Here is a 16,522-nt window from a genome sequence, read left to right on the forward strand (position 1 = left end):
TTTAAAGGTTTAGAAAATACAAATATTTAGAAGAAAGAAGAAAAAAAATATGATTTGATGTGTTACTAGTGTTCACTTTACTTACCTGCCTTGTTGTTGATCTGTAAGACCATTAGAGATTGATTTCAACTTGTGATTCTAGATTTTCTGAAAGAGACTCATTTTGTCTGATATACTGTATCTAACTTTCCATATTTTCCCCAGGTGTAGCAAATTTCCTAATTCTTTCAGCCACTTATCAAACAATGGGTTTGTCTCAGATTTCCTAGACTGGAGCAGAATTTTTCCTGCAAACACTGTGGATAGAACTTCTTCATGATGTGTAACCTGCTGTGATTAACCCAAATAATGCTTTAAGAGGGGCAAAGGGGCACTCCAAATTAAAAACCTCAATGAAGAAATCAAATAAGTGATTCTACAAAATCTATAATCTATTGAGAACCAACATCTGTGCAAGGCTTTGAAAGACTGAATTGTATCAGAGTGTGCAAAGAATTTATATAGATGCTGTGGATATTTGCCATAACATTTCCCCCACACATGCTCAGTGCCTAGTTCTTCCTGCCAGTGTGTCCTGATGCTTATTTTTTATCATTTTAAAATACAGAGTGCATTCAGATTTTGGAGCCAGCTTTATTTTGTAAAAAACAAAACAAAACAAAAATACTGCAGTGACTTATATTTAACACTTTATTTTCCACATATTAAAGAGAAACATACAGACACATTTCAGACCCTTGCTGGTGTTGTTTTCAGAGGATCTGCTGCTCTTTTTCATGTGTGTGGTTGATGATTTACAAAATCTTATAGTAATGAATATTATATTAAATTGTCTGGAAAAATCAAAAGTTTCTGGTAATCTTTTACATAGAGGTAATGGTTGTTGAATGGGACGTCTCGTGGGATTGAGGTCTCTTTTTAACTAAATGTTTGGAGCACAAAAAAGTAAAAATAAAATACAATAAAATGAAATAAAATTCAGAAAAGCTTACAGTCATTATACAGGAACAACAGCTCACAGGGTAGATAACACAAAATGCACATACAAGAATCATAAAAGCTTTTGTCAGTTATGTTTGTGTATCAAAGTTACCCACTTTGAACAGTCCACAGATACAGATGGTAAACTGGGACAAAACCGAAAGGCTTTTAAAAAGCTTTGTTATCCAACAGAAATTTGAGTAGATGTAAAAGTATTCTGTGGGTTTAACTAGTTGGTATGTGCACTTGTCTTGGAGTCTCTGATTTCAAATTTTCAGACTCTTCTTAAGAACATTTGTTACAAGATTTGTGAAAGTTTTCTTGGGATTTAAATTGACTATTCCCCTTTTGATATGATGCAGAATTGACTCCAAGCTGCCCAAACCTAAAACGACGACAGATCTCAGCACCCTGCTTAATACACTTAATAACAGGTCTTCTCCTAAGATCTGTTGCCTTTTGTCTATACCAAAGATTACAACTGTTAATTTGTGCAAATAATGTCAAATAATGTAGTCAATATTAACATTTTAAAGCAAATTAAAGCAAGGCTGCCTTTAAAATTATGTTAAAAGGAATTTTGAAAGCCTTGAACTCCAAAATGTAGACATGAATTAAAATAAAGATACAGGACCTAAATTAGTGGTGAAGTTACTTTTGGAAAAAAGATTCTTCATTTGGCTAAAAATAAAAGTTTGAATTAAAAAATACGTCTCAATGTTTAAGTTTTTACAATTTCTTTTTTAAGGAAGTATTTGGAGGACATGAACCTGAAGGGGTGTGTTTTTTTTGCCAAACAACTTTTATCAGTTTTCAGAATTGTTATTAAAGATGATATTGTGTTGGTGGTCGCCCAGTATTATTGATCAACTATTATAATAAACCTCAGTCTGTACTGTTTTTTGTTAGTAGGCACATGGAAGTAAAAATCCTAATTATCTATTTCCTAATTTAGAATAGCATTTGAGTCAAGGGGATGCTTTTGAGCTTAAAATGATTGACTAACAAATAATCCTGAGATAAAAACTGCGGTTCTGTGGCAGGCAGATGGGTGTAATTCCAGGAAGAGTGCAGATGTAATTGATGACACTGTTATTAAATTGTGTGGTCCTGGTATGGTGCATGCTGGACTCCTGGTGTGGATGACATTTAAACTGAATAAATGATGTTATGATTGACTGAGAATCATCAGAGCTGTCATCATCACACATCCATCTCTCAAGCGAACAGCTCATCTCAGTCTGCAAAAATAATGGAGACTTATTACAATGACAGGTCCAAAACCTTCCAGGGTTACTACATTTGTGACCCTCATTTGTTGGTGAGCTAGAGGCCAGAGATCAGGCCACAGAAAACTCTGTAACCTTGCATGAATTATTTGCAGGTGGGTACGTCAGTTTAAATGAAATACATAAAAAAAATATCGCAAATGGCTCAGTGAGTAAAATCACTGTCTAACCTGTTTAAAAAATGACTTTTAGTCAACAACATCGAAAGGAGCCAGCTGAGTTGGTTCGGGCATCTGACAAGGATGCCTCCTGGGCGCCTCGTGGGTGAGGTGTTCCAGGCATGTCCCACCGGGAGGAGGCCCCGGGGCAGACCCAGGACACGCTGGAGAGATTATATCTCTCGGCTGGCCTGGGAACGCCTTGGTGTTCCCCGGGATAAGCTGGAGGAGGTGGCTGGGGAGAGGGAGGTCTGGGCCTCTCAGCTTAGGCTGCTGCCCCCGCGACCCGGCCTCGGATAAAGCGGATGAAGATGGATGGATGGATGGACAAGAACAACTGCAGTCTTAAAACTTGAATGAATCATACATTTACACAACTGTTAATAAAAAGTGAAGTCTTTTAAAAAAGGTTTTACACTCTTAAAATTTGATTAATGTAAATTTTTTAATGCATTTAGTCAGTCTACTGTCATTACACACATTATCACTGAAAGAGCACAGCGGTGCCACAAAGGCACAAAAACCTCACACGTGTAATAGTTTGGAAAAAAAAAAAGAATAAAAAAAAGCGTTTTAACAACTTTATGTTTCCAACAAATTGTTGGCATCATCACACTGTGAAAGACAGTTAATTTTACAACAGGAGCCATATGTTTGACAACCATTCTCTAAACCTTTTTTGTCCTCACAACTGCATTGTTATATTGGGCCCACAAAAATAATGAAATAAATAATTCCTCAGAACATGGAAATGTTCCTGGATGCATGCCACTGCACTTAGTATTTAACAGACAACAAAATATGCAGTTCCAGAAAAGGTGAACCCATGTGAACTTGACAGGGTAAGCTAAGCAATCTAAGAAAACTTGATCTACAATCAAGAGGCAATTTCATGATTGGAGATATGTATAGGATTTATCACAAAGTGCAAACGCCTGGTTACACTCAAGAAGGACAGTTTGACCTTTGTCAGAAAGCATCTAAATGAGTGCACAGTTTGGACAAAAAATATTTGTACAGAAGAAAAACAGCTTAACTTGTAGCAGAATGGCAGGAGGAGCAAAGCATAGAGACAGAGGGAAACAACTCATGATCTGCAGCATATCACATTAACTTTCATATCATCTGGTGAACTTATGGCATGGGCATTTATGGCAGTGGATCTGTGTTTCTATTGATAATGTGAATGCTGCTGTTTGTAGCAGGGTTAATTGTGAAGTGCATAGGACTATATTCTCTACTCAGATGCAGCCCATTACTGCAAAAAATATTGACTGGATATAACTATGCAGTGCAAATGGATAACGATGCAAAGCATACTGCAAAGGTAACCCAAGAGTTTCTCAAGGTAAAAACCCCCCTGGAGATTCTATGGGATATATATCTGCCAGGTCAGTCTTTTTCATTTTTCATTTTCTTTGTTGTAAAGCACTTTGTGATTTTTATCTGCGAAAAGCGCTAAATAAATAATTTTTACTTACTTTTACTTACTGATAGGTGTGGATAACATTTTGTTTTAGATAAATATATGAAAGCATCATTTAAAATCGTGCATTTATGAGGTCAGAGACTGATGTTGGGGGTCTCTTTATCTAAAACTCATACCAGATGAAAAAAAAGATACTTGTTTAAGGAGAATTACCTTCGTGAAAACAAATTCTGAATCTTTTGGATGGGATTTACTGAGGCAGGCAACTTCAGATAAAGTGTTTTCAAACTCTTGATTTTACACAAGAACATCAGAATTGTCTGAATCCACTTGCTCTACGTTACTGCTTAATCACCTACTGTAATCCATCAAAAAAACTATACAATACACATGGAATTTATTAAAAGAAGACTCACTTTTCATGTTTCTTTTAAAAGACAAGAGAGGGTAACAAAACAATTTTAAAGACCGTGGTCATTGACATAAAGGCCAGTTTGCACAATATGACACGGCAACCTGAAAAGGCTCTCTATAGAATCCAATAAAAACTATGTAGAAGTTTGATATTGTGACTGTGAGTAGTCAGTTATTCCAGCGATGTTTAATTGTTCAAGATAGCTGTTAGCGGTGAACAGTCTGAAAATGATGCTTGAATTCTTCCTGATTCAATTTGTGGACATCGGCTTTAAACCATTGCCAGCAGATTTTTGAAGGGATATCAGATATCATCCATCCATCTTCATCCTCTGTTACTTCTCTGGATCTAAGCACAGATACCCAGACCCTCCCCCTAGCCACCATCTACACCTCTTCACGAGGGAGACACATAATCGCTCCAGTGTATAGTATATAGATAGTCCAGACATCCTGGTCTGATATCTGAACCACATCAACTGGCTCTTTGAAATGTGGAGGTACAGCAGCTCTGAGCCCCTCACAATTAACCAAAATCTTTGTCCTCTCTCTAACCGTGAACGAGATACCCTTCAGAGGAAGTTCATTTCTGTACATTGTATCCAAGATTATATTCTTTCTGGTAGTATCTGTAGTTTGTGGCTATAGTTGAGGGTAGGAATGCATTGTTTAGTAATGTGACAGCTTTGCATTAACGCTCAGCTCTTTCTTTATCACAACAGACCAATAGAGCAGCGAGATTACATCAGATGCTATTCCAGCCTGTCTGTCAATCTCCTGCGCCACTCGCCCTCTGCCCATGAACAAGACCACAAGTTACTTCAGCTCATCAAATTCAGCTGATCAAGAGACCAGCCAGGAATTCTGTAAATAACCAATACTGATCACTTTGTGCCTCGTCCATCAGCTTGAGCTGCTCTGGGGTTAAATATTATCTCCTTGCTCCTAAAGGCATAGTTACCCACAGCAATTGTATATTATAAACATATTGCCTATCTGCAATTGCTTCCTGTCCCTTCAACTCACCCACACAGTCTAACTCATGTTGCACTGCATCATGGGGAGTTGTCTCCCATAACTCCCCATGATGCAGTGATCTCCCTTCATGAAAGGGAAATTGCTGAGCAATTATTGATTCTAATGACCACATGCCTACAGAAAGCTGCTGTTAATATCGTTTTTCCTGCTCTTATTGTGTGAAACATTCATGTTTTTCCTTTCCTGCTGTTAATGATCTAATGACGGGTTCTCCTTTGAGTACATTGAGCAGCAGGACACTAATATGGCAAACAAACTGCCTAATTGGCAGTTGGCAATACAGTTGGCTGGTTTGGAAGAAGAGTACTGCATGGCCGTGCATCTGCTTCAGAAAGCTACCAACTGCTCCTCCCTCCTCTGTAGCAGGGATGAAGTATTTGTTTAACTGGGCTACAAACATTGTTCTAATATGCCTATAAATAGCTATAGTAGCTAAATAGCTACTTCGGCCTGTCTGTCTGGTCTGGTTGCTGGATTCCTAAACCGAATGCATATCTCTGAATCCTGTTCTAGGTGTATAAGCCGTGGCTGACTGCAAAATAAAAATAAAAAACATAAAAAATGAAAAATTTTAGAGAAAGCAAATTGATAAATTCAGGATATGACACAAATTTAGGATAACTATCACAGCAGTGTCGTTGTGTGAGGCTTAGTTTTCTTGTTTTTTATTCTTAGTTAATATATTTGAGCATTAGTTAATTTTTTGTGTTGTTTTATTGTTTCAGAGTTTTTTGTGATTGAAAATCTGTTAGTATTCATACCTGTATGAGTCTCCTTTGATTACTTCCTGTTTTATTTTGAAGGACAGCTTTCTTACATGTCCTATGTTAGGTTTTCTCCACAACCATCTGGACAATAGATGGTTGTAAAAACATTTTCTCCGTTTCTACTGTAACCTTGTTGTTAAATAACTCACCGATTACTGTGAAAACGTGATTAAAAAATGAATAGTCTTTAATCAGATAAAGCTTTCTCATGCAATTCTGTGAACGTAATATTCGTATTAATATTACCAAAAAATCGGCACCAACAATAACACATGTATACATTCACCAGGCTCTGTTTTTTAAAGGTAAAATGCAACAACAATGTAATTGATATTACAAACAAAATAATATGCATTATAGGTTATTTGTAGAAATTCACATTAACATAAATGTTTAGGATGAATAATTTGTTGAAGCAGCTGCCTTTCATACGAGGTATCAAAGTCATGTAGACTGTAGTAAATCTGTTTACTGACTCAAGATGCTGGCACTGTGACATGTGCCTGTCATTTTATCACTATTGAAGTGGTTGGTGTGATACCACTGTAGCAGGATCAATGGCCTGTAGCGTGTGTTGGACTTGTCGTCTCTGATGTGATGTGATGGGGTGTTTCCTTTTGTCTGTTTTTCTCAGATTGCGATTTTGTCTTGCGACAGAAGCAGATGACATTGAAGAAGCGGCAGTGGCATGTTGCACACGAGTCACAGCAACCGGACTGAGGCAAACAGCTTTGAGCGAGCTGGGAGCATTTGATCTTCACAGGATTTGGCCTCACTTTAGCAGGAGGACAAATCTCATTTTGAGCAGCAGGACCGCCTCTGGGCTTCTGTGAGGTGGGGAGAAAAACAAAACAGATGGCGAGAGCATCAGAAAAGCCATCTGACTCCTCTGACTGTGGGTACCCACAGCACACAGTAAATGCTAAACATTTTTGACCATTTTAAGGATTGATTGAAATCATGTATGACTAAAACATGAACATGTATATGTTTTGTTAGACTTACAGATTAACAGCACAGATCTTGAACTTACTGGCACAAGAATCCTCTGTCGTTCATAATGTCCTCTCCTGGCAAACAGAGGCCTCACCCTGATTTCATTCGTAGACCCTGTTGAAACAACATCAAACTATTTTCTTACTTAAGAAGATCAACAAACCTTCTCTTTACTTTCCTGTTTTGAGGGTTGTTTCATTTTTGCCCCTGTAGTGCACCTGTTGTTAATTTCCTTAACACCAAATCAGCAAAAACTGATGAACAATGCCCCTCTGCCCCCCTAACTCAACACATCAATATCCCCAAAGTTTAACTGACTTGATGATGAACTCTGATCAACAAACGTTTCTTTAAATTGTTGATTTTTTAAAGTTCTGAATCAGGAAAAAGGCAAGTTTTTTGTTCAGAAAAGAGTAAAATAATACAATAGAATCAAAATGTACGCACATAAATGAAAGTACAACTTCTAGAGTTTGTTTCATGTCACACAAAGTGCATTTTTATAATCATTTGTTTAAGTCACGAAGCACTGGCGCAGCAAAGTTACTGTTCTGTTCTATAACTTATTAACGGCAAAGCTACAGATGAGGATTAGGGCACCTCGGGAAAAAAAATATCAACATCGAAAATAAATCTGGTTTTATTAATATCATATGAGATAAAAAAAATATTCTGTAAATTTGTTTTAATCCATGTAATTTGTCACCTCTTTGGCCACCAGAGGGCCTCAATGTGATCCTCTAAGTTAGACGTCTAAATCTTTTTCCCACTAAAGAGCTGCAAATCATCTCCGATTTATTTAATTAGACACACACGCACGAGATATCTGGATACCCAAGAGCTGAGCAGGCAGGCCCATAAATTCCTCCAAAACTGTAACTGAAAACATTTAGTGACATAGGCCCGAGGTCACATATCTGAGACTGCTGAAAAAATGTAAAACGGTTCACACCAGGGGTATATGACAGTGCATGAATGTATACTGCTATAGAGACAGGTCAACTCTCAATTTGCAGCTCATATAATTTTATGGCAGTAATAAATCACTCCTCAAATAGATGAGACAAGATTTGCCTAGACACTGGCGGATCTCTATAGATAAGCAGCCGCAGCAACCTCACACCCTGCTTAGCAGGAAACTCTGAGACTGACACGGTGATTTATTCGCCAACAAGCTGTCAGTCCTTGACAGGTGATAGAGGTGCCCGGAGCTTTTACTGCCGCGTGTCTTCCCCTTCTTATGTGAAATCCTGATTTATGTTTTAATAACATGAATAATAACACGGATGTAAAATGTATAACCCCCCCAAACAAAATGCTTTAACCACTTGATATTAAAACTTGATCAATCAGCAGGAAATTGCGCAAATAAGATTAATATTATTGTTATTATTATTGAAGACTCCCATAAAGTGTTGTCATGTTGATATACGCTTTCATAGGCGATGCCAGCTGTACCGTTATGCGCTACGAGGCGCATTGGGCCTCCTCCTCTGCGGCTCATGTTGTGCTGATGAATCATGGGAGATGCCTGACGTTTTATGGTCACCCTTTAAACTCTTTAAGTGGAAAACGTTTGGTGGTGCTTTGATCCCCGACTGTAATCCTAGCAGAGCGCACTTCTGCAGTTAACAGTAAGACTTGTCTAACTTTGCTAAAATTACACAGCAGTAAATCTGAACGCACATAAATCAGTCACAATAAAAAAGATAGCGAACTCAAATACTCTAACTTTAAACACTTGTAAATCTGACCTAAGTGATATATCAGAAAGTGACACGTCCCCACTGCTACTAAATATGCTTGTCATGCTCTTTGCTGCTTTAACTATGTGCAGACAATTGAATTTTTACAGTCAGCTTTGGAGTGTGTGGAAATACAGCACAGAAGTGGTGGTGGGTAAAAGTTTGATCGCACTGTGTGTAGGATAGCGTATTCAGAGCCATTTCATATACCAAGGTGTCGTTTACAGAGGATAATGGCTCGGAGATCAAGACACATATAAAGTGAATGCTTTTTACAGCCTTTAAAGCAGGCATGTGCAATTCATTTTCCCAATGGGGAATCAAATGAAAGTACTATTTGTTTCACTGTGCAATACCATCAGAGGTGGGAGGTAACGAAGTACACATACTTCTGTCCTCAAGTAGAACTTTCCGGTATCTGAGGGCCACATCAATCAGCTGAACTCAGTTTTGCTCAATATTAATTTTTTTTTTAATCTCTTTATAAGTTTATAAAGGCCCCGGTTTCTCACGTGGGCCACTGGGAAAATTAATTCCCCACCTCTGCTTTACTAAAGGCTGTTTTGACTTCAGGGATGAACACACCCAAAAAGATAGAAAGACACAAATGTTCTGTTCTGTTCATGAAACTTGGTGTCTCACCACCATTTGTAACACATTTATGTCACAAATGTGACATCAAAATGAACCCAGCAGCTGTCCCATATCCTCTAAGCACTCCCAGGAGTCACACTAATCCTCACATTATGTGAGACTGCAGGTTAATTTCATCAATTCATCCTGACAAATCACATTTAAACCACCCCCAGCTTTACTCTCAGACTGTTTAAGCGCACCTTTAAACAACAGCAGCGTGATATAAAGGTGGCCACTTAAGGTGGTATTACGTCAGTCCTACTATACTTTTTGTCCCTCACCCTGTACAGCAGACTTGTGCAATTCTTTTTAAATAAAGAAATTTTGTTTTATTTTTAATTTTTATAATAGCCAAAAACGAAGTTATCGGTTTTATTACTTTAATGAGGTCCAGCCATTATTACAGTCTGCTGTTTCTGCTGGCTTGTAAACCAGCAGCGACCTCGTGGTAAATTATAAAGTGTTTTCCCACGCACTCACCTGTGCCGTGAGAGGCCTTCCTCAGCGGCACATCCCCGCGGGCAGCGGCTTCACGGTCGTTGATTTGACGACTTCCGAAGGCCAGCTGCACAATGCACAGACACAGCAGTGCCAGCTTCATCCCGACTCTAAGCTTCATCTCCCTCTTGACACACAGGACCCCGGACGGGAAAGGCCTTCCTTGTGTTGCGATGCCAGCTGAAGCCTTCAAACCCAACCTGTTACTTGGCTGGCCTGTTCTCTGTGTCCGCTTCTCACTCCTCTCCAACTTTAATATATTAAAGAGGCAGGCTCACACACGCATGGTACACACCCCACTTTGTCTCAGCGCCTTCAAACCACAGTGACCGACGGGGTCCCTTTATTCACTTTAAACAAATAGATTTGTTCTGCCTTTATATATATATATATATATATATATATATATAAAAAAATAAGATAACGGCTCTTACGCAAATAGAAAAAATATTTATTAGCCACTTCACAACATAAAGAGAGCAGATTTATTCATGCACATGTAACAGGATGAAATGTTGTTCCTAATAATCTGAAAGAAGTTACTAGTGTGTCTTTATTTGGATTTTATCTGAAGTCCAAGAACTGAATTTAGAGAACATGATTAAGCTGTGAGACAGAACACAGACTGGCAACCTGTGACGGATGTTTTTATGTGATAACTTTGTCCATGTGGAATTTATCTAATTGTATTCCTGTTGCCTTCCCCTGAAGCCTTGAGACATGAACGAGGATATAAATTTAACATGGTGATATGTTCATGGGTGGAATTTGACGTTTTTATCACTTTAGTTAAGTTTTATTAACTGTAGCTCAAGTCAAAATGTTTAGATTTCATTTACAGCAGAACTTGTGTTTGCATTTTGAAAGTGATACAATGAGCTGGATGAATGCAGTGAAGGCAGCACATTAAATGAAGCTTTTAGTATAAATAAAAAGTTCAAACTTCTTCAGTGAACCTTGCCTTTTGTAGGTTGAAGAAAGCACACACGACGGAAACCTGCAATCTGAAACTGTACGTGACATTCAATTATTATACAACAACACTTCACGAAGGAAGAAAGTTCAGTCATAATATCAAAGAAGCTTTTAATTTGAAACGTGTTTAAAATGATTGGCAGCGGATTTAAAGGACATGTAACAATATCTCCTTTCCATGCTGACAAAGCGAGTCAGAAATGAAAGGCAGCAGCTTGGCCTTAAGCTCCACATTGCACTCTTATATAGCTGCAGTAGATATGTGTTTGTCTGCTTGGTGGGGATTCTTGGTCAGGACTTTATCAAAATATATATTTAGCTGTACTTTGTGACTTATACTCCCTGTGTGCCCGCTGGTTATAAAGAAAGCGTTAAACCCATGGATACATTTATAAGACACAAGAGCTACATTTTCAGTCTCATGTACATAATAAGAGCTTCATCTGGCATCCACATGTTAATACAGCCACAATAAAATCTTTGACTTGGTGAATAATGAGTCTGATAAAGCGTTTTATTATCAGAGAGACTCTATTGTTGCTTAAAATCCATTCAATCGCCAACCCTTCCCCTTAAAAACCGTGGTCTCCGAGCTCTGAAAGGTCTGTGGGGAGATCCTGCAACTGATTATCTTCTAATAGGTAATCGATGCTCACAGTTCTGTTGCAGTTTGTGCTGAGTTGTATAGCGAGCAAAGATATTTCAACTTGAGCACATTATGAGCTCAAGAGTTCAAAGAAATCAATCAATCAAGCAGATCTAAAAAAAAAACATACTTACCTAAATGTTTTGAGTTTCCATGACAGCTTGTCTCTTTTGGAGTTGCTTAAGCAGATAATTCTTGACTCTTATGCAAGATGATTGACAGGACTGTGCAGTTCTTAAGACACCCTTCATTTCTCTGTATTGTTTTTCCTGGTAGCCAGATTCTCTTTTTCCTCCAGGGTTTCTGGAGCTGTTTCAGTTTTTTCTTTGGCTCTTTGGCTGCTCTTTCACTCATTTTTAGTTCAGTCCTTGTACCTGATCATTTCCCTCTGACAATGGTCAGGTACAGGTTCTTGATGTTATTGTTTGCAAGCCATTTAACACTGACTCATGAATTGTTCAAGCATAAAAAGGCACTGAGTGTATGAACCAATGCTGTGTCTACAAATAACAGCTCAACTTAGCAAAGCATGATTTTAAATTGTGTCTTTAGGCATTTTGTTACTAGCTGTGGTACGTAAAGGTACACAAGAACTGGACTGAAAATTGGTGGCAACAGGTCTGATGGAGTAATGAATCCCAATGAAACATTTCTGGTTCAAAAAATTGTCGTATGAAAAGAGGAGGTCAGAAGTTGTGGCGAGTGTCTACAGCCATTTATAAAACATGGAGGAAGCTCTGTGGTTTCAGCCAGTGGTGTTGGGATCTAGTTAAAACTGATGAATCACAGAGGCAGAGAAGTAGATTTTGTTCCACTATTCAACACCATCAGAGGTGGGACGTAACGAAGTAATAGTACTTTGTAGAATTTTCAGGTATCTTTACTTGAGTTGTTTTTTTTCTGACAACTTTTAACTTTCACGCCTAACTTTAAACAAATATCTGTACTTTCCACTCCTTACATTTTCAAAACGGCCTCAATACTTTTGCTTTAACCTATTTGAGAGGAATCATTATTTCACGTCACTATGAGCATTCAAACTTAAAACCGAATTGAGGCTAAACAGTAACACGTGAGAGGAAATCCTACTCGTGTATTAATCACCAGAGCATGTCACATAAAAAGAGATGAAAGAGGCAAAACCATGTCATGTTGTCAGGGGTTAAAGTGGGGCCAGTTTTTTCCCTGGAGCAACACTGGGACGAGAGCAGATGCCCACGATTATTTATTTCAGCATGTAGGTAGTGCTACAAAAGAGGGCCGAGGGCTCTTTAAATAAAAGGTAATTTCAAATGCAGTGAAGTTTTCAGTAATAATGTGTGTTTGTCTCCCAGTGTGTTGCTAGTTTTTCACAGGGAGAGAAAAGAAAGAGCTAACTTCACTCAGAGATGGAGAAAGATAAGAAAGACAGGAATTTAAATGTTAAGCTGATGATACTTAGATTTATTTATTGAATTCCACCTTCAGTATAAAGAGAGCATAAACAGGACAACTCATAAAACACCTGCTTACATTTGTTGAATGCCGTTGTGTAAATCCTCAAAGAGGAGTAAACCTCAGAGCAGCAGTAGCCCAGATCAGCTGATCACAGCCTGTACATGGAAAAAATCTACTGAAGCCCACAATAGAAATTGGGATTCTTTTCCCCACGTTGAGCCAATAGAACCGATTTTTAGGGTTCCACCCCTGAGTGCACTCATTCTCTGTTAAGAGGCAAAGTCTGTAATAGAGACAAGAGAAAATAGAGATATTTTTTTCTTCTTTTTCTCTGCTCATTTTCTGCTTATATGCTTCAAGCAGAATACATTTATTGGAATTAAAATTTAAACCGAAGTAAAGTTTTTATTCTCCTTTATTAAATCACGTCACCTATTTCCCTTTTTTATAAAAAAAATATGTAGAAATGAACAGCAGTATATTGCGAGGAACAAAGGCCTTAAGGTTTTCAGGGACAGCTTCCAAACAGATAATTTAAGATGACTTGCATTTAATGAATGATGACTTTTAATGGAAACCTAAGAAGCCGTTAAAAAAAGCCGTTACTTTATTTCAATCTGTCAAGAAAAATATGACCCAGATGGTTCTGTGCAACTAAGAGCATCCAAGAAAAATTCTATATGCGCCAGGATATGAAAACCAGACTCAGCGCCTCCATCACTGTCAGATGTTGTTGTTTTTGTTTTTAAAAAGGCTCAGTAGGCCAGAAAAGATCGACAGTGAGCTGCCATGGCGCTATGGATGTCATCCATCTTTTATTATTTTAACCGGGAATATGCAAACATCTTCAGGGAGCAGAGGGCACACAAATTATTCTCTTTATTGAGCTTGAAACCTGCCACAAAACCAATCTTATAAAAAGCAGTTGATGGGGAAAGTCCCTGAAGGGTCTTTAACTGGTTCCTTGAAAACGTTCAGAAGAACTTCCCACTTGAGACACATGGGAGGAGAGCTGGCGTCTGTGTCCTCCACTTGAAACTGTGAGTCAACACAGGAAAAGGAGACATACAATTTCACAACTCAAAACCTAAGAGTAGAAATGTCAAAACCCAAACAAAAGTGGCATCACATAAAGAGCGGGCACTGATGGTAACTAATATACTTTACAGGCAGTGTGACTCAGAAGTGCTGCACTGTATGTTTGTAAGTTTTCTCCCCAACAAACACAACAACGTCGAAGTTTTGCACCATCAAAGGCGCCTGAGGTAGCATCCAAGAGGCAGAGGAAGATGCTAACCATCGCACAGAAAGTTGGACTTCTGGACATGCTAAAGGAAAGTAGAAGTTACCGTATTTTCCGGATTATAAGGCGCGTTAAGTGAAACAAAACAGTCAGATAAGTCAAACTTTACTCAACTCATTCTTCTTGCTTCCTCCACGTCCGTACCATCGATTCATTAATGTTGAGTTTTCTGGCAGCTGCTCTATTCCCATGTTCTGGACCTGAAAACAGGGTTTAATCTTTGGTTTCCTTCTATAATACTGGACTTATTTTTCTACGAAGGTTTGAACTTTGAGAGTGTTTAAACAAGAGAGAAAAGTGTGAAAATGTCCATGCCTGTCTGAGAAAAGTGTATAAAGTGTGTAGTGTTTTACAGCCTTACAACATCTATAATAACTGTAAAAAAACAAAGTTGCTACTTCGCGTATTTCACCTATCGCGGGTTATTAGAACGTAACTCCAGCGATAAACAAGGGCCCACCGTATATGAAAGATTACACTATTTAAACTATGTGTATATATGCATTTAATGTTTCCCAGGTGTGATGCCACAAAGAGCCTGGCAGTTAGAGTTCCTTCCTTGTAACGTGTCAAAGCTGAAGAACCACCTTCAGCAGCAATAACTCAAAGCAACTGTTTTCTGTATGACTATCAGTTTCTCGCATCATTCAGGAATTTTGGCCCACTTTCCTTCACAGCATTGCTTCAGTTTATTGAGGTTTGCTGGCCTCGGTTTATACGCAGCGCTCTAAAGTTTGCATTATTTTAATGGTGTTGAGTTCTGGACTTTGACCGGGCCCTTGCAACACCTTGATTCTTTGCTTTTTCAGTCCTTCTGGCATATTTTTGCAGTTTTGCTTGGAATCATTGTCCTGTTGGGTGGCCCGTGTGTGGACTTTCAGCCAAGACTCCAGAAAAATGAGCGTCCAGGTCATGTGGCTGCATAACAAGCCCAAATCATCACCCCTCCACCACTGTGCTTGTGCCATTATTCTTTTTTGGATTTCACCCAACATGATGCTGTGTTATGGCCAGTCGCCATCACTTTTGTATCCTCTGTCCAAAGGACGCTGTTCCAGAAGCCCTGAGGTTTGTTCAGATACAGCTTTGCAAACCTGAGCTGTGCTGCCATGTTTTCGTTTTATATTTACTTTCTCCTGACACCTTTGCAAACAAGTACAAGGTGGAGTGTGGTGTTGTAAACTAAAAATAGGAAGCACAGACACAGGTACTCACAAGTGTTGAATAACAGACTAATAAAATATTAGAACAATACTCACCAGAACTGGAGGAAACACCTCGTTGATGGGCTGCACCTTGTAAAAGGCTCTGGCTGTGTAGACACGACTGACTCAGTGACTTAAACAGAACAGACAAGTCTTTTTTCAACTAACTCTTTGAAAGCGAGTAAATAAATGCATTTGTCATACAAGTAGCCAATCATATTAATGGTACAGTTAAAATCTCCTAATTATAAAGGTGATGGCAACGTTGACTGCAAGTCAGTGTTACCAGAACTGAATGTATGTTCATTCTTCCAGTCACAAGACAAAAACACAGAGGGAATTTTTTTATTGCTGAAAAGTTCACTGACTGCTGTTCAGTAAAATCACCCACTATCTGTGGTATAGCGATGTTTGTCATTCATAGTATGGACAGCATCCTGTAAGTTACCACCACTGGACAGATCAACCACCCATACTGTACTTTACACCTAGAGCAAATGTAGAATCACAAATGAACTTTGCATGCATGTCTTTAGACTGTCAGAGCAAACCCACACAGTCACAGGGAGAACACGTGAACCCCAGAGAGGAAGGCTCCCAGCCAGCCGGCAGATTCAAGTTTAGAGCCTTCTTGCTGTGAGGAAACAGTGTGAACCACTGCACCACTTGGTATCCATCTAGTGGGTGGAAAACAACTTGACATGTTTGAGGAATTGTCATATGTTTGCAATTAAAATCTAGGAAACAGAAAAACACACTTAACTTGATCATTCAACAACACATTTCTCAGATCGTGTGAAAAACCTCGGTTGATCTCTGCAGCACATGAAGCCCTGGCCCAACAGCGCCTGGAGATAATCATCCTCTTGGCTAACTGGATATCAAAGATCATTTATGTACATACATACTGGTTTGGCCAATAACCCATATTCACTGATATCATAAAAATTTTCAGACTGTCTTTGAATGTCTTTTTTGTCCATGTGTGGAGTATTAATGCTGACC

At 38.6% G+C, this 16,522-nt stretch overlaps 1 protein-coding gene across 1 annotated transcript; it reads right to left on the reverse strand.

Moving 5' to 3' along the window:
- Positions 1–2,720: 2,720 nt before the first annotated feature.
- LOC120725764 (agouti-related protein-like) lies at positions 2,721–10,384 on the reverse strand. The gene is made up of 3 exons (XM_040018814.1): positions 9,934–10,384; positions 7,110–7,186; positions 2,721–6,903 (listed from the first exon to the last, which is right to left on the reverse strand). The coding sequence occupies exons 1-3, from the start codon at positions 10,070–10,072 to the stop codon at positions 6,631–6,633; spliced, it is 489 nt and encodes a 162-aa protein (XP_039874748.1). The 5' UTR covers positions 10,073–10,384; the 3' UTR covers positions 2,721–6,630.
- Between the last annotated feature and the right edge of the window lie 6,138 nt (positions 10,385–16,522).

This window comes from Simochromis diagramma, unplaced genomic scaffold (genome assembly GCF_900408965.1).
Source record: "Simochromis diagramma unplaced genomic scaffold, fSimDia1.1 OVJJ01000717.1, whole genome shotgun sequence".
In the NCBI taxonomy this organism is placed as follows: domain Eukaryota; kingdom Metazoa; phylum Chordata; class Actinopteri; order Cichliformes; family Cichlidae; genus Simochromis; species Simochromis diagramma.

What these genes read in the sequence shown, in the direction of transcription:
- LOC120725764 (XM_040018814.1), bottom strand. Translation starts at nt 10,072, where the DNA reads ATGAAGCTTAGAGTCGGGATGAAGCTGGCACTGCTGTGTCTGTGCATT. An exon ending in GAAGGCCTCTCACGGCACAG is followed by an intron (nt 7,187 to 9,933) that starts GTGAGTGCGTGG and finishes TTGTTTCAACAG; the next exon opens with GGTCTACGAATGAAATCAGG. An exon ending in GACAGAGGATTCTTGTGCCA is followed by an intron (nt 6,904 to 7,109) that starts GTAAGTTCAAGA and finishes CCCACCTCACAG; the next exon opens with AAGCCCAGAGGCGGTCCTGC.